Source organism: Notolepis coatsorum (assembly GCF_963971535.1).
Source record: "Notolepis coatsorum genome assembly, chromosome: 6".
NCBI classification, from domain to species: domain Eukaryota; kingdom Metazoa; phylum Chordata; class Actinopteri; order Aulopiformes; family Paralepididae; genus Notolepis; species Notolepis coatsorum.
Genome location: NC_140170.1, coordinates 171,540,418 through 171,565,851, shown reverse-complemented (window position 1 = coordinate 171,565,851; position 25,434 = coordinate 171,540,418). Strand labels below are relative to the sequence as shown.

Below are 25,434 nucleotides of genomic sequence, written 5' to 3'. Positions count from 1 at the left end.
GTGTTATGTAAAAGATAAAAACAGAGGTTTGTGTTTGTGCATTTCCAACTTGTGCCAACATCATGTTGCCCACTTTATGAGACTATTGATACGGAAATATGCCGTAGCATCAGCGGAGAGACCTGCTGCAGACAGAGTGGAGGTAATCATGTAATTATTACAAATGGTAACTGACTGCTTTGACTGACAGTACGCATTAGCATCGGGTATCAGCGTTTCCGTTAGCCGGTAATTACCGGTATTTGTCCGGCAAAATCTCTTGAAGTCCGACATATTTAATTTCTCCGGTCTTAATGTCCGGTGAAAATAATTCCCTGAGTCTAAGCACAATTTGATTATTTGAATTGTATTAAAATAGGCTAAAATTAAATAGCCTATGCGATGAACGAAACGATCATTACATTTGTTTCCTCGTTACTTATAATAATGACAACGACGTTGTCAGCGAGAGCTTTAAAAACGTAGGTCTCGGTTCGCTTCATCGGACCAAACGCGAACCAAATATAGGAAGTGATTATTATTACCACTGCTCGCAGCACTCACTGCAAAACAAGCACACTGCATCTAATCTCTCTATCTATCTATCTATCTATCTATCTATCTATCTATCTCTCTCTCTCTCTCTCTCTCTCTCTCTCTATGTCTGTGCATCTTGGGAAGAAGGAAGAAAAAACGCGGCTTATTATTATTACCGAGGCGCGCGGCTTATTATATTATTAAAACGGCTACTTGTGGGCACTCATAAAAACACCGTGGTCTACAAGTTGTTTAGCGAGAGGATGGTGGTAATAATGTGCTTCAATAGAACAATGGATCAATGCCATGTCAAAACTCGGCTCCGCTGATCTGGGCTCCGCAGTACACACACAGACACACACACACGCGCGCGCGCACACACAGGATCGCAGCCACACACACATTTCCACTGTCCAATAGACAAGCGCCCTTTTCGACCGCGTGACATTGAGGTGGAGAGAGTAGTCACGCAAACCACGATAATGTTGCCGTGTCTCTGCTTTCTCAGTTCTTCGCTTGATATAATTAATACAAATGTCCAATATAACGGAATTCGTTAGCTCATAAAAATGTGATTATAACAGACTGCTGTTAGGGTCGGACCGACTGCCACATACGCGGTCTATTTTATTTCAAGTCAGCAGCAGCACGGAGACGGAGTATCGAGGGACTTATTTTATTTGGAATATATTAATGACTGTATACGCAAAAGTAGCCTAGTTTTAAGTAATAATATTATAAATCTACATGCCTTGAGGATGACATGAGCCTGCCTATCAATTGTTTTAAAGCTCAATAAACTATGACCGGAATTAATCTCATTTGTCCGGTAGTTGAAATCTTGCAGGTCACGGAGACCGGCAACAATTTTTTCTAACGGAAACCCTGTCGGGTATATTGATGTGCAGTTATTGGTGCTGCCATAGATCCCTAAACACGTACTGTAATTTAGCATTACTCAAGTAATTTATGCAAGGAATCAATCTGGGAACCTTACACGTGCCCATCCCTAGTTTGCGGGTGGGAAGCTGGTGAGGGTATTAGTCCTGGTCGTTGCATTAGCGACTCCTACTGGTTGGCCTGGGGGCGATAGTGTGAACCTCTGCATGCGTTACGCTCTCCCAGTGAAACTCCTCACTGTCAGGTGAAAAGAAGTGGCTGCCGACTCCACATGTATTAGAGGAGACATGTGGTAGTCTACACCCTCCCCAGACCAACAGAGGAGACGTGTGGTAGTCTACATTCTCCCAAGACCAACAGAGGAGACGTGTGGTAGTCTACACCCTCCCCAGACCAATAGAGGAGACATGTGGTAGTCTACACCCTCCCCAGACCAACAGAGGAGACATGTGGTAGTCTACACCCTTCCCAGACCGACAGAGGAGACATATGGTAGTCTACACCCTTCCCAGACCGACAGAGGAGACATGTGGTAGTCTACACCCTTCCCAGACCGACAGAGGAGACATATGGTAGTCTACACCCTTCCCAGACCGACAGAGGAGACATATGGTAGTCTACACCCTTCCCAGACCGACAGAGGAGACATGTGGTAGTCTACACCCTTCCCAGACCGACAGAGGAGACATGTGGTAGTCTACACCCTTCCCAGACCGTCAGAGGAGTGGTAGGACCATGACACACACAGGGAATTGGCAAAATTGAGAAAAAGGCACACAAAAAAATACTCTGAAACTAAATTAATATGTGCAAAACTGTTGAGTTTTGGGATTATGTGCAAAATAAAGTTTTTTCACCAACGTGCACCTTTAAATGGCTTTGGGATCACTCGTATGACACAAGAGCAGAGTTGTCCTGTGAGATGCAGTTCTAGTTTTCTCAGGTATGTGGTGTAATATGATTATGATTTTTACAGGCGTTCAAAGGAGGCCACACACACTAATCCTTGGAACAGTCATGGGGTCACAAATAATTGGGTCATGTTCATGAGACGCTTTTACCCGCTATATGACATTCAGGCCACCGGCCGTGTGTCACTTAAAGGAACACACCAACATTTGGGGAAATTAGCTTACTGTCTTCTCCAGAGAGAGACAAGAAGATAGATACCAGTTTCCTCTCTGTGCGTTCAGTGGAAAGATATCTGACTGCATGTTAGCTTAGCACAATGACCATGTCAAATAATGTAAAAGACTTACGTATTTCTGTAGCGATATGTATATTTTGTACGTATAAAAGGACACACGGCCCGGGTATGAAAAGAAACTCTGGTTATGGTTAGGGTACAAAGTTAGGTTTTAATAAGGGTTAGGTTAACGGTTAACCAGAGTCAGACAAGAAGATTGATACTAATTTCCTCTGTGTGTTTAGTAGAAAGCTATCTAGCTTATCACAAATTAATGGAAGCGGTTATGGACCACTGGCCTAGCTTAAAATTCGGGGAGAGGTGTTTAGGAGTGCCCCCCGGACCCCGGTTCTAAACGGGAATCGGTACTATATTAGAAAAGACCGGAGTATTGATAAGCTCCGACGTTATCGGTACTGCTATCGATACTCTAGAAATTATTATTATTATGAGTTGTTTTTTTGAGGAATTTAAACGTTGCAAATGATCTCTCCTCTCTCTGTCTCTGCACGAGAAGCGAGCCGCAGCGAGCCATTATTACTCACACTTAACTTTTTTTGCCATTGCTATTTCTACTATACATTGGGTTCTTGTTCGAATGCATTTATTTCTATAGACCAGTGGTGGCCAACCAGTCGGCCGTGATCGACCGGTAGATCAATGACATGCAATATAATTGATGCGAGCAATGTTAGCTGCTAACTAGTAATACATAGGCTAAGCTAACTAGCGCTTCAAGGCCCTCGACCTAGCATACCGTGCGGCAAAGGGAACCGCTCCCGCCTACCTCCGGTCAATGGTCTCTAACTACACACCCTCAAGACCCCTACGCTCTGCATCTTCTGGCCGCCTCAGATCTACTCCTATCCAAGCTCCCGGAGGGTCATCAAAGAGAAGCCGCCTATTCTCAGTCCTTGCCCCACAATGGTGGAATGAACTACCCATCCCAGTTAGGACAGCCGAATCCCGTCCAATCTTTCGCCGTCGACTAAAGACTCACTTCTTCAACCATTATCTGAAATGATAAAAAAAAAAAAAAAAAAAAAAATCTAACCCCGACTAACCTTACTGTCATGCACTTGTCCTAATAAACTAACCTACACTGTAACACGCAACACATTGTTACTCAGCTGATAGAGTTATACCCTTCTTGCTGTCTTGTCGCACAGAACTTGTAAGTCGCTTTGGATAAAAGCGTCAGCTAAATGACTAAATGTAAATGTAAATGTTAGCTTAGCGTTAGCCGCTAACCCTGGAAAACGTTCAAAGCGGACTCCACGACACCAGTTCCATTCGTGAGAAAAGGGGGTGGGTTATATTGACAAGGCTTGACAACAGGTTCAAATATAACTTCATATTTATTGGTTATTTGTTTCTTTATATCAGCATCCAGCTTCCACCACCGTGTGTTAAACCTCTTCCTGTGTTGACGTTAGAGCGTGACATCATCGCTACGGCAAGCTTACACGCTCAAAACGCAAACCGTAAACAGAACCCGGAGCGCACCAAGACACACAGCCTCTACTAATAACATGGAGTATTGAACCGTTTTTAACAGCTGGGTATTGGGTGGGTCATTCTGATTTAAGAACTTTCTAAATAAAATAGAAAGTCCCAAAATAGTTAATTTATCTGACTGCTTGTATTAATTGATAAAAAAGTAGCCATGTGCAGTAATATAGTTATATAAAATAATAATAAAGCAATGTCGATTCTGTTCGTAATAATTTTTTTTGTTTTTTTGCTAAATCAAAAAGAACCGATAAAGAGTAGCGATAAAGTACCGAACCGTTAAGCAGTATCGATAAGAGTAGTATCCCCATCCCTAGAGGTGTTTTTGGTCAACAGCTAGGCTAGCTGGTCTGTATCCACTTCCATTCATTTGTGCTGAGCTAGGCTAGCTTGCAGCTGGATAGCGTTCTACTGAACGCACAAATAGGTATTTATCTTCTTGTCTGACTCTGGAGAAGACGGTAAGCACATTTCCCATAATGTTGGCGTGTTCCTTTAAGTGTGCTCAGGCCTTGCTTAGTCCTAACAAATGATTACTCTTTGGAGAAATCAAAGGCTTCTGTAAGGTCCTTGTAGAGTGAAGCACAGCTTAGGGGGGAGACTGGCATTGTGATCGATGGCATAATTAGCCCAGTTGTTCACTGAAATGAACAGATTACACAGATTAATGACGAGCTCAAAGTCTGTTGATTAACTTAGTTGTCACTGTACATTTCTTAGTAGGGTTGGGCGATATATCAATATTAGCCTCATCCTTTATTATTTGTGTGATTTCTCTCTTTTTTTTTTATTGTGATTACATTTTCTTTGTGTAAATATAACATTTTGAATCTATATCACACTTTCCATTCACCATGCAGTCCCAATGTGATGCTTGGGTTAATTGGATGATCTAATATGTGATATTCCATTGGGTTATTTATTGATTATTATTGATCAAAATGATTGATAAACTGCATCTAATTGGTTACAGGAACACCCCCTCCTCTTGTTACACCGACCTGCCTTGATGGATGCTTCAGTGGCCACTGTCTGTATGCAGACATCTAGACCCGTGGTTCTCAAGCTCGGCCCTGAGGGGATTCCAGGGGTCCCCAGTAAGATGAGGGAATATTGTAATACTAATTAGTATTTAATTGACTACAAATCGAGCCAGATGATAAGAGTGACTGTTGTGTGTTCATAGTCGTCACGCTCGCTGTTATCTGCCCATCGTTTTCAGTTTAGACAATTATATCTCATACTGGCATCTTGCTTCTCCTATTGGACGGTTCCTGGCTCCTATAGGCGCCCCCTGAAAGAAGATAGATACCAATTTCCTCTCAAGTTTTGTTTTATTTGTCTCACATAAGGTACATGTACATTACAGTGAAATGCTTGGTTCTGTATGAGCCCCCTGAGAATGTGCTTCATACTGTAAAAAAAAAAAGTAAAAAGAATACAAACACACTATACAAAATATACAATACAAACTAAAGTACAACCTAAAGTACAAAATGAAGTAACTCAGTAGAAAGCTAACCGGCTGCAAGCTAGCCTAGTTTAGCACAAATGAATGGAAGCGGATACTAGCCTAGCTTAAAACTCCAGGTAGAGGTGTTTTTGGCCAACAGCTACTGTAGGCTAGCTTATCCATATCCGCTTTGAAGCGTTCTACTGAACGTGCAGAGAGGAGACAGTAAGTGCATTTCTCATTCTGCAGTTCCTTTAAACGTAAAACATTACGACAGACAGGGGGATGATGAAAACAAGTGGTAAGCTAGGGTTATGACAATAAAGAGGAAATAACTGCAATATGTATTTGAATGCATCACGATAGAAGGGGTAATTATTAACATATTCCCTCTCTTCTCTGGCGCACTTTATAAAGCTGTAAACTACAGGGGATTCTCCAAAAGGCTTATAAAGAATTGTATCAATATTTATTTGAATCGACAAAAGAACGGGGAATGATAATGTAGCCTATTTGTTAGATCAGTAACTAATGTGATTACCAACAGTGGAACAGTAAAGTGTTAAATTACCTTGTTACAGGAGAAGGTAACAGTGTTGGTCTGTGTCCCTCTGAAATAAGGTCTCACTGACCCCAGGCTGAATATTCATCTTGAGGAGGAAAGTACATTTCAATTACACATAACAACAACAACAGTGTTGAAATGTATCTTAACAAGAGAGATTGGCCCTAGGCCCACACAGCACCACTTGTGGCGGTCGAGCTAAGCTGTGTGTGTGTGTGTGTGTGTGTGTGTGTGTGTGTGTGTGTGTGTGTGTGTGTGTGTGTGTGTGTGTGTGTGTGTGTGTGTGTGTGTGTGTGTGTGTGTGTGTGTGTGTGTGTGTGTGTGTGTGTGTGTGTGTGTGTGTGTGTGTGTGTGTGTGTGTGTGTGTGTGTGTGTGTGTGTGTGTGTGTGTGTGCGCGCGCGCGCGCGTGTGTGATATATCCTGTTTTGTAATAATAGCTCTAGGCTCAGTTGAACACAAAATGACAAACACAAACATGTGATACTGAGTTCAGGTAATGTTGTTGCCAAATAGTTTCTACTCTGATGCCATCTAGAAAGAGATATATTAGCCTTCCAGGTCTGTATCTAGAAAGAGATATATTAGCCTTCCAGGTCAGTATCTATAAAGGGATATATTAGCCTTCTAGGTCAGTATCTATAAAGGGATATATTAGCCTTCTAGGTCAGTATCTATAAAGGGGTATATTAGCCTTCCAGGTCAGTATCTATAAAGGGATATATTAGCCTTCCAGGCCAGTATATGGAAAGGGATATATTAGCCTTCCAGGTCAGTATCTATAAAGGGATATATTAGCCTTCCAGGCCAGTATATGGAAAGGGATATATTAGCCTTCCAGGTCAGTATCTATAAAGGGATATATTAGCCTTCTAGGCCAGTATATGGAAAGGGATATATTAGCCTTCCAGGTCAGTATCTATAAAGGGATATATTAGCCTTCCAGGCCAGTATATGGAAAGGGATATATTAGCCTTCCAGGTCAGTATCTATAAAGGGATATATTAGCCTTCCAGGCCAGTATATGGAAAGGGATATATTAGCCTTCCAGGTCAGTATCTATAAAGGGATATATTAGCCTTCCAGGCCAGTATATGGAAAGGGGTATATTAGCCTTCCAGGTCAGTATCTATAAAGGGATATATTAGCCTTCCAGGCCAGTATATGGAAAGGGATATATTAGCCTTCCAGGTCAGTATCTATAAAGAGATATATTGGCCTTCCAGGTCAGTATATGGAAAGGGATATATTAGCCTTCCAGGTCAGTATGTAGAAAGAGATATATTAGCCTTCCAGGTCAGTATCTATAGAGATATATTAGCCTTCCAGGTCAGTATGTATAAAGAGATATACTGTATTAGCCTTCCAGGTCAGTATATGGAAAGGGATATATTAGCCTTCCAGGTCAGTATCTATAAAGATATATTAGCCTTCCAGGTCAGTATGTAGAAAGATATATTAGCCTTCCAGGTCAGTATATGGAAAGGGATATATTAGCCTTCCAGGTCAGTATGTAGAAAGAAAAGGTGAACCTGTCCTTTTCTTTTACCTTTTGTGCTGATCAGCCGAGCGTTTAAATGCCGTGGGCCGGATGTTGCGAGAACGCCACTGAAGGGGATCAATAGACAGGACAGCCACGATCAATGACTTGTCAGAAACATTGACCTTTTCAACTTCCACTGTGACCTCTGCGGTCAGATTTTGTTGCTAGCTCATCAAGCCTGTTCACGGCACTCTGTCGGTTGCATACTGTATGTGTGACGTTGTGAACACAGCCGTCTTGCCCTGGTGCGTTCATAATTTATCCTTCTTTCTCTCCCTCCTTCCTCTCTGGTCTCTCTCTCTCTCTCTCATCATTCATCGCACGCTCACTTTCTCCCATCTCCATCTCCTCCTCCATCTCTCCCTCCTTCCTCTCCCTCCAGTCGGGGCAGTTCAGTGAAGACATGATTCCTACTGTGGGTTTCAACATGAGGAAGATCACCAAAGGAAATGTCACCATTAAGGTCAGTGGGAGGACTCGGCTCTGAGGGCGTGGATGTCGTCCGCACCATAACTTCGCCGCGGGATGAGAACCCAGCATCTCCAGGCTCACAGATTCTGAACCCTTAAAAATGTTCTATACAAAACTCTGTTGTCTCTGTTTGTATAAATATGTTTTTCAGAATCAGAACCGGAAAGGTCTTTATTGCCTACAAGGAATTAGCTTTGGACGTTACTGGTGCGACATTAGCGGACAGACATTAACAGACGGATAATACAATAAAGTGGTGGAGTAAAATAAAATGAAATATGAGCTAAGTTAAGCACAATAGAATAATATATTTATGAAATAAAGTATTAGGCCAGGGCTGTACGACTGTATAAGAGGTTGAATAAAATTATATGGGATATAAACTAAATTAAATATAGCACAATAGATATAGTATAAGTATATGGAAAGGGATATATTATTTTATTTTTATATATTTTTTCCCCACCAGGTAGTTGAATATAAATGGCTCGGCAGCATCTCTGCACCTTTACCCTCAGTGAGAACGCAATGATCTATTAATATGCAAATCGGCAACAAGAGCCCATTGATATTTACCAGGAATTCCAAGTGGGCCGCTTATGTATTCTTTCCAGTGGAAGAAGGCGTCGCAGTAGGAGAGAGTGGGTCTCGACCTCCTACAGGAATACATAACGGAGCCCGTTCTAGGCACGTGTGTCATTTGAAACACGTGCCGACATGTTGCCTCCACCAGTACCGGCGACTACACGGAGGTAGAAGAGAGGGACGGGTACAGGGACACCTGGAGCAGTTTGTCGGTTCTGTGCCTTGCTCAAAGGCACTTAGGCAGAGCTGGTGGGCACCCTAGATTAGCAGTTGCTAATTCAGCGATTTTCATTTTCATCCCACAGCCACTATATGATAAAAACAGCCTTTAGCAGTTATTGGGTTTTGTACAAATGTTGTAACAATATATGTACCTTTGGACTGTGTGTTGAATCATGGGTTCATTTTTCATTAGGTTATTGTGTTTTGTACACTGTGTTGAATGAATCATGGGTTCATCACAGGGCAGTGGGAAAGGTAGAGAAAGAGGCTAAAGATATTTTTGATTTGCATAACGATGGTGGTTCTCTGTCTCCCCAGCTGTGGGATATAGGGGGTCAGCCTCGATTCAGGAGTATGTGGGAGAGATACTGTCGAGGAGTCAGTGCAATTGTGTGAGTACACACACACACACACACACACGCACACACACACACACACACACACACACACACACACACACACACACACACACACACACACACACACACACACACACACACACACACACAATCTTTCACCTGACATTCTCAAACATTTCAGAAATAATTCTGTGAGAAATCTACACTAGACTTTTCATGAAATTACTATAGTATATATATATGGAAGGAACGTGCAATAATGTCAATGTTACTCACTTGTGCCTTGTTTTAGTATTTGCTTGTATTTAAGTTGTTAATTTTTTGTTTAAGTATTGTGTGATCCGTGTGATTTTGAAGGGCGGACTAGCGAAATAAGATTTTCATTGTACAGCAAACTGTCTGTTTAACTGTGCACATGACAATATATAATCTGGAATCTTTTTGTATTTTATTTTTTTATAATTTTTTAAACAAACATATAAACAAACATGACAACACACAATAGGATATACAAATACACATATGCTCCAGCTCGTACCCCCCTCTCCCGGACCCCCCATTGGATAATCCAACCATTATAATTTGTTCCTAACCAGACACTACCATTATATGCTGGCTTTTATTCTCTCCACCACTTCTAACCACATTGCCATTTTGGATTCATTGAGACCCAAAATTCTAGCTGTTGATATTTCTTGATAAATCACATAGAGATATGTAAGAATCCAGACCTTACGGCAAATTTTTTCCGGTTGAAACCATCGTGATGCTATCAGCTTTTTAGCCACTGTGATACCGGATAAAACCAATCTCTTTAGCTGTGGAATAAATAAATAATAAATAATCTGGAATCTTGAATATATATACTGTGTATATAATGGACTATGTGCTCACATGACACCTTCCTTTCTCTCCTTCCTGCCCCGTCCTCCCTCACCCAGGTATATGGTAGATGCAGCGGACCCTGAAAAGATTGAGGCCTCCAAGAATGAGCTGCACAACCTCCTAGACAAACCCCAGCTACAGGGCATTCCAGTGAGAGCACTTAAAGTTTAAACACACAAAACGTCTTGGGGCCTCATTCATAGAGCGGCCGTAATGATTTTACTATCAACTGGATGCTCATCTCTTACTCATCTATTAACGTGTTATGCATGTTAAATAACTGGGATAACACATCTCTTACTATCTATTAACGTGCTATGTATGTTAAATAAGTGGGGTAACACATCTCTTACTATTAGGGATGTCCGATATTATCACCGATAATATATGTACCGATATCGGCAGTAAAATGTGATATCGGAAAATATCGGTATCGGTTTAAAAAAAAATAAAAACAATAACAATATTGCATACAGTGAAATTATTAGTTACCTGAAATTATTCAGTTTTTTTGGGGGGGAAACCCTGCATATATCGGTATCGGTTGATATCGGTTGATATCGGTATCGGAAATTAAGAGTTGGACAATATCGGAATATCGGTATCGGTAAAAAAGCCAATATCGAGCATCCCTACTTACTATATTAACGTGTTATGCATGTTAAATAACTGGGACAACACATCTCTTACTATCTATTAACGTGTTATCCATGTTAAATAACTGGGATAAGACATTCATTACTCATCTATTAACATTATGCTTGTTAACCTCTTAAGCCCCAGCCATATTTTCAGAAAATCTGCCTAAAAGTACATACCCAAGTAAATGGAAGATTGCTCCACTTCTACAAGGTCCATTTGCATGTTCTTGGTATCTTGGGACATCTATGGACCTCAGGGAATGTATTCCCAGTTACAGGAATATTGTGTCTGTTACTAGGCAAGGGTGAAATTTTTGCACCGAAAAAAGAGGTTCTTATCACTGGAAACTATGAAATAGCTTGCCAACTGCATGATCCTCAGCCAATATGATTATGCATGTACGTACTGGTATAGTGGTGTTACAGTGGAAAGTAAACACAGGCTACAAACCAGCCAAAATAAGACCATACGATTGGTCCTAAATCTACCAACTCGAACCCATATTGAGCCATGTCACTCAATGAGGTGGGATGGCTCCCTGTGGAGCAGAGGGTCTCCTTTCTGAAACTGGGACATATGTATAGAATGTTAAATGGATCTGCCCCCAGTTATTTATGCTCTCGCATTGTCCTGTGTGGCCAGGTCCACGGACGACAGTTACGGTCTGGGCAGCTCTCAGTTTATGAGCCTAGAAAGGGTTCCTACTCACAGAATGGCTTTCTGTCTACAGCCTACCGGCTGTGGAACTCTCTGCCCAGGGCCATCCAAAACTCCCCCACTATTGCTGTCTTCAAGAGGGGTGTGAAGCGACATCTGCAACAATAGGTTGCAGTGGGTGCTTGGCCACCACTCTTGAAGAACAGGAACATGACATGCTGTAATGAGGCTCTTTCAGAAAATTGTGTTGTCTATTATCTACTTGTTTTATCTATCTTATCTTAACTCTTTTTTGTGATTTACCGTAATTTTCGGACTATAAAGCGCACCTGAATATAAGCCGCAGCAGCTAAATTGAATGATGTGTACATATATAAGCCGCACTCGACTATAAGCCGCATGTCTTTTAATGTTTAATTACCATATGTAAGGGTTCGTGCACAATCAATCAATCAATCAGATTTATTTATATAGCACATTTCACATGACGCGTGTCAACCAAAGTGCTGTACAGAGGGTAGATACACATAGATACATATTGACAACAATCACACTCCGTTTTATGGGAGGGCACACAGGCAAACACATGAAACACAGGAAAACAGGGCATGAGTCAGTGAACGGGAAAGGCTAGTAGGTAGAAGTGGGTTTTGAGCCTCGATTTGAAGGCATCTATCGAGGGGGCGAGCCTAATGGAGGTGGGGATGCTGTTCCACAGTTCAGGGGCTGCGATAGCAAAGGCACGGCCTCCCCTGAGCTTGAGGTTAGCCCTCCGGACTGTCAGGAGCCTCTGATCGGCTGACCTGAGGGACCTGGTGTTGGAATAGGGGGATAGGAGGTCTGAGATGTAGGAGGGGGGGTGACCATTAAGGGCTTTAAAAACAAATAGGAGAACCTTAAAATCTATCCTGTAGCGTACTGGGAGCCAATGAAGGGAGGCAAGGACAGGGGTGATGTGGTCTCTCTTGCAGGTTCCGGTCAACAGTCTGGCAGCAGCGTTTTGTACCAGTTGTAAGCGGGACAGGGAAGACTGGTTAATGCCTATATAGAGGGAGTTGCAGTAGTCTAATCTAGATTAAATGAAGGCGTGGATGACTCTCTGAAGGTCTGCAGGGGAGAGAAGGGCTTTGAGTTTGGCAATGGCACAGAGGGGATTGTCTGGAAAGAGATGGCTGTTTGAGGAAGCTCCCATTTATTAAATTTTTTGTTTAAACAATAACGTTAGCTAGGTACTAACGTTAGCTCACGGAACGTTAGCTAGTTAGCCAACGCTAGCCAGCACCTGCGAAAACGAATGCCAAACTGATGATATCAGACGTTGATATCAGGAGCTATCAGTAGCTAGCCAGCTAGATAACGTTAGACAATGCCTCATGTATTAAACTAAAGTGAATAGTTGACTGGGTCATTTTGTTTAAACAGTAACGTTAGCTAGGTAGCTAACATTAGCTCACGGAACAACAATAGCTAGTTAGCCAACGCTAGCCAGCACCTGTGAAAACGAATGCCAAACTGATGATATCAGACGTTGATATCAGGAGCCATCAGTAGCCAGTAGTTAACGTTAGCCAATGCCTCATGTATTAAACTAAAGTGAATAGTTGACTGGGTCATTTTGTTTAATGCTTCAGTTATGTTGAAAGAGGAGCTCTGAGCTGCTCATGCACTCGACTCTTGCCGTAAGGGTTTGTTGACATGGGTCTGTGAGGGGGAGGAGGAGGGGCAAGGTGTGCACTGCTGCAGCAGCTGTGTGCCTGTGAGAGAAGAGCGAGTGAGAGTTAAAGGTGGTGGACTGTAACCTGTAAAAAACCATAGATTTAGGAGGTCCCCTAGTGGCCGTTAGCTGTAAAAATCCATAGATTAGCCGCAGGGTAGAAAAATGGGGGAAAAGGCGCGGCTTATAGTCCGAAAATTACGGTATTGTATTCTTCTTGGGACCATGTTGGAAACAAGTCGACAGACTTTCACATGTTATCCTTGTACCCCTTGTTTTTATACTTTTGTATGTACTAAATAAAAATCAATCAATTAGGCTTGAGTAAATTGTAATGAACCAAAGGAGAATATAATTTATTATTATTATTAAAAAAATTGCCATCTTTGACGGTGAATAACACCATGCTAACATTGACCAGACGTGAAAAGTCTCATTCAGCACCTTCTTTAGATCAAGTGTACAAAAAACTAAGCAAATTAATAAACGGCAGATCATTTACAGGGTTTTCTGTAGATACAGTATTGAATTTTGCCATCCGGACACATGTAATTTAAAATATGAATATAGTATATCGGGCCTATAAATAACCTTATTATGGCCAAGTCATACATCTATGGATCGGGCCAAATCTCATCTTTCCAATGGCAGAGTTCAATCTGGATTTAGTACCACCAGGTGCCCCTGACAGGGCAGCAAAGACTATGAATGAAATCTACTGTAAGTACAGTTATTTTTTTATAATGTCTATGCTCCGCCATGGACTACAAACATGAATGACGGCGTCATTTCCTCGCGTCTAATTCATCCGGATATTTATAAACTTATATTTAGCTAATAACACTAAAATCATTGGTAAACAAACGTAATGCTGAAAATATACACGTTGACTGCTGTTTTGATAGGGTTAGGGTCTTTACTCTTGGCTACATTTGAAAAAGAAACGCAACATTAATTAATACGGACTCTATTGATGTATTTATGACGTGATATTAATTTCGAACCACTACCAGGCCCGTTGGGCTTAAGGGGTTAAATAACAGTCTAATAACACATTCATTACTCATCTATTAATGTTTTATGCTTGTGAAATAACAGTGTAATAACACATTCATTACTCATCTATTAACATGTTATGCTTGTGAAATAACAGTGTAATAACACATTCAGCACACAAATAATGCTTACGTCCATCTAGAAAAACGTGCAAGTTGAAGATGAATTTTGAGATTTTTTTTGTACATGTGGCCTGGTTGTTTTTACCCGGCCGATATTTGCCTTTTATAAATAATTTTTTTTTGTACTGACTGATATTCAACATGGGATATTGACCCACAGACATTATGATATTGGCCCACCGACATTATGATATTGGCCCACCGACATTATGATATTGACCCACAGACATTATGATATTGGCCCACCGACATTGTGATATTGGCCCACCGACATTATGATATTGGCCCACCGACATTGTGATATTGGCCCACCGACATTATGATATTGACCCACAGACATTATGATATTGGCCCACCGACATTGTGATATTGGCCCACCGACATTGTGATATTGGCCCACCCACATTATGATATTGGTATTGACCCACCGACATTATGATATTGGTATTGACCCACCGACATTATGATATTGGCCCACCGACATTATGATATTGGCCCACCGACATTGTGATATTGGCCCACCGACATTATGATATTGGCCCACCGACATTGTGATATTGGCCCACCGACATTGTGATATTGGCCCACCGACATTATGATATTGGTATTGACCCACCGACATTATGATATTGGCCCACCGACATTACCATCCTTCATGGGCTCTTGTGTGCTTAATTCTAACGCTAGAGCAAAAATGGTGGTGTCATATGAGAAATGAAGAGCCGTGTGCATCATGCAGGTGCATATGGCCTCAGCAATGTAGAATGACCCGTGAGATTTCAGCTGGTGATTGATGGCTGCTGGTCCTGCAGTGTGGCACCTGTCACCTTGCTACAGACACAGACACTAGACTTAAGACCAGTAATGAATAATTGATGTGTCTGATGACCAAAAAGGATATCTGCCTGATTTAGTGATGAGACTGAGAGAGGGATAGAGATAGAGGAGATGAGGCCTGTAGGGAGAGAAGGCAGTAAAAACGTAAAAACGATAAAAATAGGAGGTGGAGAGAGCCGGATGCAGGAGGTGATACAGAAGATGAGGTCGTAAAAATGGAGGAATGATGGGGGAACTGAGGGAGCACAGGGAAACATCAAATGAGTCTTAAATTAGCCAAAAGAAAGGGATAGATTTTGGAGAGAGAGAGCAAGATAATGCAGGGTAGATGGTACAGAGTGCAGGGTAGATGGTAGAGAATGCAGGGTAGATGGTACAGATGGTACAGAGTGCAGGATAGATGGTACAGAATGCAGGGTAGATGGTAGAGAATGCAGGGTAGATGGTACAGAATGCAGGGTAGATGGTAGAGAATGCAGGGTAGATGGTAGAGAATGCAGGGTAGATGGTAGAGAATGCAGGGTAGATGGTACAGAATGCAGGGTAGATGGTAGAGAATGCAGGGTAGATGGTACAGAATGCAGGGTAGATGGTACAGAATGCAGGGTAGATGGTAGAGAATGCAGGGTAGATGGTAGAGAATGCAGGGTAGATGGTAGAGAATGCAGGGTAGATGGTAGAGAATGCAGGGTAGATGGTACAGAATGCAGGGTAGATGGTACAGAATGCAGGGTAGATGGTAGAGAATGCAGGGTAGATGGTAGAGAATGCAGGGTAGATGGTAGAGAATGCAGGGTAGATGGTAGAGAATGTAGGGTAGATGGTAGAGAATGCAGGGTAGATGGTAGAGAATGCAGGGTAGGTGGTAGAGAATGTAGGGTAGATGGTACAGAATTCAGGGTAGATGGTAGAGAATGCAGGGTAGATGGTAGAGAATGCAGGGTAGATGGTAGAGAATGCAGGGTAGATGGTACAGAATGCAGGGTAGATGGTACAGAATTCAGGGTAGATGGTAGAGAATGCAGGGTAGATGGTACAGAATGCAGGGTAGATGGTACAGAATGCAGGGTAGATGGTAGAGAATGCAGGGTAGATGGTAGAGAATGCAGGGTAGATGGTAGAGAATGCAGGGTAGATGGTAGAGAATGCAGGGTAGATGGTAGAGAATGCAGGGTAGATGGTAGAGAATGCAGGGTAGATGGTAGTGAATGCAGGGTAGATAGTCAAGTCAAGTCAAGAGTTTTATTTGTCACGGCATACAAGTATACAATGAAATGCGGGTGGTCTTGCCCGCAACGATGTGCAATACAGTAGTAACAACATAGAATCCAATAAAACAACATTGTGCAATAAACAGGTAACACAGTAGGGCATATCGGTATCCGTACACAAGTTACCCACAGAGCATGGAGGACATGCTAGGTCCTTTGGTAGTGCAACACACTGCCACTGCCACCATACTACCCTTAAAGTGACCCTTCCCCAGTGGCCATAAGTGTGGGCGTGTGCAGCATGAGTGTGTGCCTGCTCATGTCAAAGTGGCTGCTAGTGTGCGTGCGTGTACAGCGTGCGTGTCGTGTGTGTGCTCATGTGTGCTTGTGTGTGGAGAGTTCAGTGTTCAAGGCTCTGATGGCCTGGGGGAAGAAGCCAAGCCGAAGTCTCTCCGTCCTAGTAGCTGGGGTTCGCAGGCGTCTGCCTGACCTCAGCAGCTGGAACAGGCTGTTGTTGGGGTGGTGAGGGTCTTTCATTATCCTGCAGGCTCTGGATTTGCACCTCTAGATGGTAGAGAATGCAGGGTAGATGGTAGAGAATGCAGGGTAGATGGTACAGAATGCAGGGTAGATGGTAGAGAATGCAGGGTAGATGGTAGAGAATGCAGGGTAGATGGTAGAGAATGCAGGGTAGATGGTACAGAATGCAGGGTAGATGGTACAGAATGCAGGGTAGATGGTAGAGAATGCAGGGTAGATGGTAGAGAATGCAGGGTAGATGGTAGAGAATGCAGGGTAGATGGTACAGAATGCAGGGTAGATGGTACAGAATGCAGGGTAGATGGTAGAGAATGCAGGGTAGATGGTAGAGAATGCAGGGTAGATGGTAGAGAATGCAGGGTAGAGAGAATGCAGGGTAGATGGTAGAGAATGCAGGGTAGATGGTAGAGAATGCAGGGTAGATGGTAGAGAATGCAGGGTAGAGAGAATGCAGGGTAGATGGTAGAGAATGCAGGGTAGATGGTAGAGAATGCAGGGTAGATAGTCAAGTCAAGTCAAGAGTTTTATTTGTCACGGCATACAAGTATACAATGAAATGCGGGTGGTCTTGCCCGCAACGATGTGCAATACAGTAGTAACAACATATAATATAATCTGTAGTGTAACAAATTACTATCTCAATGTCAGTAATAATATAAGTTGTTGCTCTGCTGCAATTGTAGCTTACCACCACCGGTATGACTGTGTATGAACGAATAATGGACTCTGTGAAGCGCTCTGGGTGTCATGAAGAGCGCTATATAAATCCAAGTCATTATTATATTATTATTGTTAAGTTAATTTGTAAGCAGTGGGCAGCCACACAGTACGGCCCCAGGGACCAACTCCAGCTGTAACGCCAGTACCTCAGTCACGGCCGACGGCAGGAAACCTATTACAGTTATCCCATCGAAAAACAACTCATACTCCATTACTTTGATCATGTCAAGACCAAAGACGGCAAGAACATCATTGTCGATCTGTAATCTATTCAAACTGAGCTCAAGGCTAGTAGGTGCTCGTTGTAAGCGAAAGGGTGTAGTCTGTGTCCGTGGTCATGGACAGTGTGTTTCCTGTCGGTCTCCTAGGTGTTGGTGTTGGGAAACAAACGAGACATTCCTGGTGCCTTGGATGAAAAGGAACTAATCGAGAGGATGTGAGTTCGGGAGAGGTTACACTTTTTATTTTATTTTAAAGGAACATGCCAACATTAATGTACTTACCGTCTTCTCCAGAGTCAGACAAGAAAATAGATAACAGATCTTCCTCTTCTATCTTCTACTTTCCTCCCCTCTCTTCTCACCTCCTCCCATTTCCTCGAATCACTTCTCTCTCCTTTCCTCTTTCTTCATCGCCTCTCCTCCCCTTTCCTCCTCTACCTCCTCTCCTCTCTTCTCCTCCAGGAACTTGTCAGCCATCCAAGACAGAGAGATTTGCTGTTACTCCATCTCATGCAAGGAGAAAGACAACATTGGTGAGTTTGCCTGTTTAACAGGGTTATAAAGAATGATTACTTGATAAAGTCACATTAATGTCTATGTGGATTCAATTCTATAATTTGCGTAACCGTTTTTATTCTTGGAAGTTGTTTTATGATGCTGGTTTCAGTAGTACCTTTTCTTAAAGGACCCTACCAGACTTCTTAAAGGACCATACAGTCTTCTTAAAGGACCGTACAGACTTCTTAAAGGACCATACAGTCTTATGGTCCGTCTGTAGTGTGGTAGTGAAAGGTTAACCTTCTGTAGTGTGGTAGTGAAAGGGTTAACCCTTTGTCGTGTGGCAGTGAAAGGGTTAAAGGACCATACCGTTCTTCTTAAAGGACAATACCAGTCTTCTTAAAGGACCATACCAATCTTTTTTAAATGTGGGATCCAAGTCATTCTTGCCTTGATGTAAAAAGCAAGGCACCCTTCTTTTTTCTTTTACCATTACTGAAACATTTTGTATAATTAAATTTGCATCAACCAGGTGACACAAAGGCCGCTGCAGACTGGTCATTTAAGAGAAATGACTTGGAACCCACATGTCAAAAAGACTGGTATGGTCCTTTAATTCTGTCCATCTCCAGCAGCTTGTCCCAGGAATCATTACCCTCTTTGAATGGACAACCTCAAGAGTTCGGAATGTTTTCCCCCTAAGGGTCTCGCTATACTTGCTTTTAAATACGCGCACAAGTATGTGAACAATGGCGTTCACAACGCAGCAGCTTGTCTGCTCGTACGCGTGGTCACAAGCAAGTATACCGAGAGACTAGTTGCACTACGTCGCCTGGCTGAAAGTAGGGGATCCAGGCCTATTTCAGTAATACAAACATTGCTGCTGGACAAACATTTTACATTTTAGAGTTATTTCAGAGATATTTATATTCTCATCTTATTTTTCATCACTTATTCTTATTACTTAATGGCTCAAATGTATATTATTTTGTGATGATGGGAAAACGCATACCTTTTTCTTTTAATATACCTTACAATTATTTCCCACCCTATGACAGGGATGAACATTCTAAAATTAGGTTTGTTAGTCATAGTGAATGACGGTAGAGGTTGAGTACTGTATTATCTAAAGGTGGTAAAGTTAGTGTTGTGTTCATTCATAGGTAAAGACAGTGGAGGTTGAGTACTTTATTATCTAAAGGTGGTAAGGCTTATCAAAATAAATGGTTTGGTTCCGGTTGCCGACCGACCCTGCCGATTTAGGTGCGACCCAATTTATTTTATGAGTTTAAAATAAAAGATAATAATAATAATAATATATATATATATTTTTTTTACAATAAAGTTTCATAAAAATCTTAGTCAAACCTTTAGTATTATGGATATTAAACATGCTGGCAGAGTACATGCATCCATGTTGTCGTGAACATTTTAATTAAATAAAGATTCCCTATCCATAGTCGCAGTGGGAACATTTTTAATAAAAGATAAAATAAAATAAATTCCCTACCTACCCATGGCCTTAACTGACAACCAACAGGAACCAAACAATTTATTTTGTTAGGCCTAAGTTAGACTAGAGGGTTGTGTTCATTCATAGTTAGACAGTAGAGGTTGCATACTTTCTTATCTAAAGGTGGTAAGTTAGAGTGTTGTGTTCATGTATAGTTAAAGACAGTAGAGGTTGAGTACTTTCTTATCTAAAGGTGGTTAGTTAGAGTGTTGTGTTCATGTATAGTTAAAGACAGTAGAGGTTGAGTACTTTCTTATCTAAAGGTGGTTAGTTAGAGTGTTGTGTTCATGTATAGTTAAAGACAGTAGAGGTTGAGTACTTTATTATCTAAAGGTGGTAAGTTAGAGACGGTGTTGTGTTCATTCATAGGTAAAGACAGTAGAGGCTGAGTACTTTATTATCTAAAGATGCTAAAGTTATCTAAAGATACTAGTTAGTTTGGCTGGGTTATGGGGAGGGAAGCCGTGGGTGGGAAACTGGCGTTGTGGACAGCGACGCCTACAGGTCAGGTCTGGGCGCTTGCTCAGCGGAGGCAGGACTTGATGAAGGCAGCGTGACCTCCCGCATGTTACGCTTCACCAATGAGAGCCCTCGCTGCCAGGTGAGATGAGAGCCACTGGCTGTCGCCGCACGTGACGGAGGAAGCGTGCGGATACTTCAGGGTTCCCTTGTACCGACCAGTAGGAGAACATGCGCACAACAACCAGGTAGGGGAGGGGGGGAATTGGCACAACGACTAAATTGGGATGGGGAGAAAACAGAGAAAATCGGAGAAAGAGAGGATAAAAAAAAAAGAAAAAAAAGAAAAGTGATTTAGATTAACTTCACAACTGCAAAAGTCTGAAGATTCTAAATGGACTTGTGCTTTTTTGGTGCAAAGGCTCCAATTACAGCAGCTTTAATAAACTACCTGTTGCAACGACTGTCTGTCCATAAAGTGAGCATTCTAAATGTTAGTGTGTGTGTGTGTGTGTGTGTGTGTGTGTGTGTGTGTGTGTGTGTGTGTGTGTGTGTGTGTGTGCGTGTGCGTGTGTGTGTCCCTCCCTCCAGACATCACACTACAGTGGCTGATCCAGCATTCCAGAAGCCGGAGGACATGAGAGGACCCGTCTCTGGACCCCCTGAACCCCCCCCCCCCCACACACACACACCATCCCACCCGCTACCTTAAAGGGGAACACCGCCCAAATTCAGAAATCCAATCCAATACGTTATGTCCATGACCTAGGAATGTTCAATCAATATTTGTAAACGGGAGCTACTCGCTCTCCCAGCCAGAACCCAGACGAGTCAGAACCAAACCTGTGATGTCATCAGGCATGAAGTCTTTAGCTGCTCCATTGACACTGAATGGAGCCACAGATTGTTTGTTTTCTTTTCTGTATCCAAATGAGCTTCATTCTATAGCAGTGTTCTCAGTTCTGACACGTAAAATGTACCTATATTACTCAGAACATTCTCCTGGGTGTCTCTCAGTGTCATCTATAACATCATAATACTGAGAATATTCTCCTGGATGCTCTGTGTCATCTTTACCATCATATACTCAGAACATTCTCCTGGGTGTCTCTCAGTGTCATCTATAACATCATATACTCAGAACATTCTCCTGGGTGTCTCTCAGTGTCATCTATACCATCATATACTCAGAACATTCTCCTGGGTGTCTCAGTGTCATCTATACCATCATATACTGAGAACATTCTCCTGGGTGTCTCTGTGTCATCTATATACCATCATATACTCAGAACATACTCCTGGGTGTCTCTCAGTGTCATCTATACCATTATACTGAGAACATTCTCCTGGGTGTCTCTCAGTGTCATCTATACCATCATATACTGAGAACATTCTCCTGGGTGTCTCTCAGTGTCATCTATACCATCATATACTGAGAACATTCTCCTGGGTGTCTCTCAGTGTCATCTATACCATCATATACTCAGAACATTCTCCTGGGTGTCTCTCACTGTCATCTATACCATCATATACTGAGAACATTCTCCTGGGTGTCTCTCAGTGTCATCTATACCATCATATACTGAGAACATTCTCCTGGGTGTCTCTCTGTGTCATCTATACCATCATATACTCAGAACATTCTCCTGGGTGTCTCTCACTGTCATCTATACCATCATATACTGAGAACATTCTCCTGGGTGTCTCTCAGTGTCATCTATACCATCATATACTCAGAACATTCTCCTGGGTGTCTCTCAGTGTCATCTATACCATCATATACTGAGAACATTCTCCTGGGTGTCTCTCAGTGTCATCTATACCATCATATACTGAGAACATTCTCCTGGGTGTCTCTCAGTGTCATCTATACCATCATATACTCAGAACATTCTCCTGGGTGTCTCTCACTGTCATCTATACCATCATATACTGAGAACATTCTCCTGGGTGTCTCTCAGTGTCATCTATACCATCATATACTGAGAACATTCTCCTGGGTGTCTCTCATTGTCATCTATATACCATCATATACTGAGAACATTCTCCTGGGTGTCTCTCAGTGTCATCTATACCATCATATACTGAGAACATTCTCCTGGGTGTCTCTCAGTGTCATCTATACCATCATATACTAAGAACATTCTCCTGGGTGTCTCTCAGTGTCATCTATACCATCACATACTCAGAACATTCTCCTGGGTGTCTCTCAGTGTCATCTATACCATCACATACTCAGAACATTCTCCTGGGTGTCTCTCAGTGTCATCTATACCATCATATACTCAGAACATTCTCCTGTGTGTCTCTCAGTGTCACCTTTACCATCATATACTGAGAACATTCTCCTGGGTGTCTCTCAGTGTCACCTTTACCATCTCTCCCAATGTTAGCACTCTAGTTGTTGTGCTGACCATGTTGACTAATATTTTTGGACTGTCTTAGTCTATAAGGGTGTAGTTCCCCTTTAAGACAGTATTTGGTGTAGTTCCCCTTTAAGGCTCATCTCAACCCCTCCTGCCCCCCCCCCCCCCCCCCTTCCTCCATCGCTCCTCCCTTCCTTCCATCCCGTCACCCTGGTTCCATTTTCGCCTCTTTTCTACAAGACCAAGAATCCCATCTTGATTTTCTTTTGATCCCCGAGCGGCTGAGATGGATCTGAGCAACATGGTGGACGTTCCCTCCTGTATGTGCTTCTGGTGGAGCTACTGCTGTCGCAGGTTTTGTTAAAACAGACCGGGGCTACTTGTTCTCTCGAACCCCACACCCCCCCCCCCCACCTTACTTCTCAATCTAAATCATTCCATTTTACTCTTCGAGGGTAGAATCTGTACCGTCAAACGGCGACCTCTAGGCACTTTGTTTACATATTTCGTTTTGGTCTGATGTATGGGTTAGAGTTGAATGGAGGTAGAGGAGGGGTTGCTGCTACTGCTGGTCCACGCCTTAGGCCAAGAGAGGTCTGAGTTACTGAACTCTCAACAACCCACACGTCGGATCAAAACAAAAAATGTAAACAGTGCAATACCAAGCGGGTCGCTTTTGCCTAGAGGTTGCTGTTTGACGGCATTACGGATTCCACCTTTAAAGGAACACTGCGACATTATGGGAACTATGCTGCCGTCTTCTCAAGAGTCGGAGAAGAAGATGGATACCCATTTCCTCTCTGCATTCAGTAGAAGGCTATCCGGCTGCAAGCTAGCCTAGCTTAGCACTAAATAATGACTGGAAGCGAATACAGACCACTAGCCTAACTTAAAACTCTGGGAGAGGTGTTTTTGCCCAACAGCTAGGCTAGTGGTCCGTATCCGCTTCCATTAATTTGTGCTAAGCTAGGCTAGCTTGCAGCCGGATAGTTTTCTACTGAACGAGATTGGAAATCGGTATCCATCTTCTGACTCTGGAGAAGAAGGTGAGCGCATTTCCCATAATGTTGGCGTGTCCCTTTAAAGCCCTTCCCCAAATACCCCCCCAACCTGATTCTCTTCTTGTAAAGATTATGTGAGGATATTATGATTTGCACTGTTTGTTAGGAGTTTGTTTTGTTTTCTATACCTATATGCATTTTTTACGCCATGTACTTTAAAGACTTGGGATAAAGTTGGACTCTTGACCATCGACTAACTCTCTTGTTTTCGCCTGTCTTTGGTTCTGTTCTTGTGATATGAAACAGTGCACAGTGAGGTCTTATCAGTGAATCTATATAGCTTTTCCATTTCTACTTTTACTGAAATTACACGATAAATAAAGAAGACATTCCGTTGCGATATGAAGAAAACATACAGTGACTCATCTTGTTCTGTCTGATCCTGACGCAGCGCAGTATTTGCCATATTTTATTATCTCCTGTAGGATATTATTATTATTATTATTATTATTATTATTATTATTATTATTATTATTATTATTATTATTATTATTATTATTATTATTATTATTATTATTATTATTATTATTATTATTATTATTATTATTATTATTATTATTATTATCATCCAACAGAGACATCTCAGTAATTCGAGTTTAGTATTCCCATAGTATTTTATTGTATAACATCAAATACCATTGTATAACAACAAAGTATGCTCATATTGAGTTGTTAGTCTTAAGGGTGAAAAGATACTGGATTTCATTCCAGGGCAACTTTTCAAGGTTAGTGAACTCGGAGCGGAATATGAGTGTTCTGTGTTTGATTGGCCTCATTTGTGTCTTGAGCTCAAATAGAAATGTTGACTGTTAACTCATTCAGCGCCAGTCACGATGATAGTCGGGTTAACTCGCCATCGCCTGAGCGGCAATAACGAGTATAGTCGGTTTTTAATCGTTATTTCTTTTATTAGCGATATCCATTCATTTTCATCCATCCAGCCTGATGTTATCGTTGGGAATGGGTCTGAGCTTGCAAAAGAGCAAATACCGCAGCCTATGCCTTCCAGCTGGTATTGCATTCCATTGGGAATGGTGTAGTTTCTTTTCTGGGACGATCCAAGCCGCCTGGGCGGTGTTTAAATACTCAGGCGAGGTAGGCCTCAACAACGATGGCATGGAACAGTAACCCCGCCCGCCCGTCGGTGTGTAACGGTCGGTAATGTGGTACGGACCTCCACGAGCAGTATTTGGAATGGCGATCAGATAATTGGATTATTTCTTTTGCATTACATCAGATATAAGGTAAGAACACTATATATAAATTTGATCGTTGATCTGATATTTATTTCTACCCCGATCGATGCTGTCTCTGTGTGTGGCTGTGTGCTGTTGAGTGCAGGAGGGGACTGGGGGAGCCTCGTGCTACGCCTACGAGGCTCTTTTCATTCTTGCACGAGGAAGGATAATAATGATGATCTAGCGTTGATTTCAGGAAGATTCGATAATCAGGCGAAAAATGACAACGTGTTTAGTGTATTCCACTAAAACGCCATTATCGCGTCTTTTCCTGGAATTACACAGAAGCACCCAAACTATATTCATATTCAAAACGGTATAAAACGGAAATGTACAAATGAAAAAATTATCCGTTTTGTACATGTTGACTGGAAGCAACTCACT

The 25,434-nt window shown here is 42.1% G+C and overlaps 1 protein-coding gene across 1 annotated transcript in view; it reads left to right on the top strand.

Annotated features, from left to right (window-relative positions):
* arl8a (ADP-ribosylation factor-like 8A) overlaps window positions 1–24,156 on the top strand; it is a 36,625-nt gene extending 12,469 nt beyond the window's left edge. Inside the window, exons 2-7 of the mRNA XM_084317570.1 lie at window positions 8,056–8,136; window positions 9,270–9,343; window positions 10,252–10,345; window positions 18,063–18,130; window positions 18,378–18,448; window positions 20,977–24,156. Coding sequence (XP_084173696.1) covers window positions 8,056–8,136; window positions 9,270–9,343; window positions 10,252–10,345; window positions 18,063–18,130; window positions 18,378–18,448; window positions 20,977–21,026 — 438 coding nt within the window. The 3' untranslated portion in view covers window positions 21,027–24,156. The remainder of the gene's footprint in view (window positions 1–8,055; window positions 8,137–9,269; window positions 9,344–10,251; window positions 10,346–18,062; window positions 18,131–18,377; window positions 18,449–20,976) is intronic.
* Window positions 24,157–25,434: the final 1,278 nt, after the last annotated feature.